The sequence below is a fragment of the Pseudomyrmex gracilis genome, unplaced genomic scaffold (assembly GCF_002006095.1).
Source record: "Pseudomyrmex gracilis isolate BER0280 unplaced genomic scaffold, ASM200609v1 scaffold_88, whole genome shotgun sequence".
Taxonomy (NCBI): Eukaryota; Metazoa; Arthropoda; class Insecta; order Hymenoptera; family Formicidae; genus Pseudomyrmex; species Pseudomyrmex gracilis.
In genome coordinates, this window is record NW_018020672.1 from 1 (window position 1) to 1,253 (window position 1,253).

General features: G+C 24.4%; 1 protein-coding gene across 2 annotated transcripts; it reads left to right on the forward strand.

Annotated features, from left to right (window-relative positions):
• Nucleotides 1-1,042, forward strand: LOC109855410 (putative nuclease HARBI1). Of its 2 annotated transcripts, none has more exons than XR_002250284.1 (4): nt 1-71; nt 135-324; nt 524-661; nt 738-1,042. XR_002250284.1 is itself a non-coding variant. In XM_020429638.1 (4 exons), the coding sequence occupies exons 2-4, from the start codon at nt 253-255 to the stop codon at nt 917-919; spliced, it is 339 nt and encodes a 112-aa protein (XP_020285227.1). In that variant the 5' UTR covers nt 1-71; nt 135-252; the 3' UTR covers nt 920-1,042. The 2 variants fall into 2 exon arrangements, 1 of the variants encoding a protein (XP_020285227.1); XM_020429638.1 differs by having other exon boundaries at nt 135-271.
• The last annotated feature ends 211 nt before the right edge of the window (nt 1,043-1,253 follow it).

Consider the following 1,253-nt stretch of genomic DNA (forward strand, 5'->3'; position numbering starts at 1 on the left):
GGCCCCCAAATAAAGAGCGAGAACATTTATATATTAACCGAAAACTATATCATTCATTAAACGTTTTAATAGTAAGTATTATAAATAAATATAACATTATTAAAAATATCTTTCAAAAAAATATATTTTTCTAGATCAGTGATTTAAATGGAAAAATACTTGCTGTAAACAGTGGTCATGGAGGAAGAACTCATGACGCACGTGTTTGGAATGCTTCTCACATTTCGTTGCATTTAGAGCAACAATTTCAAAATGGACAAACAAATACTTGGTTATTAGNTATAATTTGAAACATAATTATTAATGTTAAACAAAATTATTAATGTAATCTCATTTTAACTTTATTACAAAGTACAAATATTTTGTATTTAAAAACTAAAGAAATTTTACAGCAATACACACGTGTGTAAAATTTCTATATGTGTAAAATTTTTTTAGTTTTTAGTTACAAAATATACCTGAAATATGTGTATGTGTTATTAATGTATAAATAAAAAGGAATTATATGCTTTTAATGTTGTAGGAGATTCCGGATATCCCCAATTACCTTATTTAATGACACCAAAATTAAGACGACCGGAAAGATCACCTGGAATGTTAAAAGGACGATGGAGATGCCTGAGGAAAGAAAGAGCATTACATTACTTTCCAGAATTCTCTGGTAAAAAATCTTCTGTAGTGACTACATCTCTTTTCAAATATTTAAAAATATTAGTAACTAATNAATGTTATTTTAGCTCTTATTGTAAATGCTTGTTGTGTACTCCAAAATATNGCAAAATATTACAATGTTCCGCAACCAGAAATGTACTATGATGAAGTAGACGAAGAGGAAAGAAATATTCAAATATATGACGTAGAAGAAAGATTAGATGGAAACGAGATTCGAGAACGAATTATACAGAGATATTTTACTTGAAAACATAAACGATTGTATATTTCATAACTGTGATAATTGAATAACAATACAGATATATCATGTATATATATATTATTAATGAAAGTTTTGAAAGTTTTTAATAATTTTATTAATGAAAGACAAGTGCTAGCAAAATATATAAAATAAATAGAACAATGTAAAATGTACAATATAGAAGTAAAACAATAGTTGTAATATTTTTTTTTATTTACTTAAAGCAAAATAAAAAAACATTTTTACATAACATAATATTGTCATATATCTATTTTAAATAAAATAGTATTTTTACATATCAGAATTGTTACTTCTCTATTTAAAATAAAATAGTATTTTT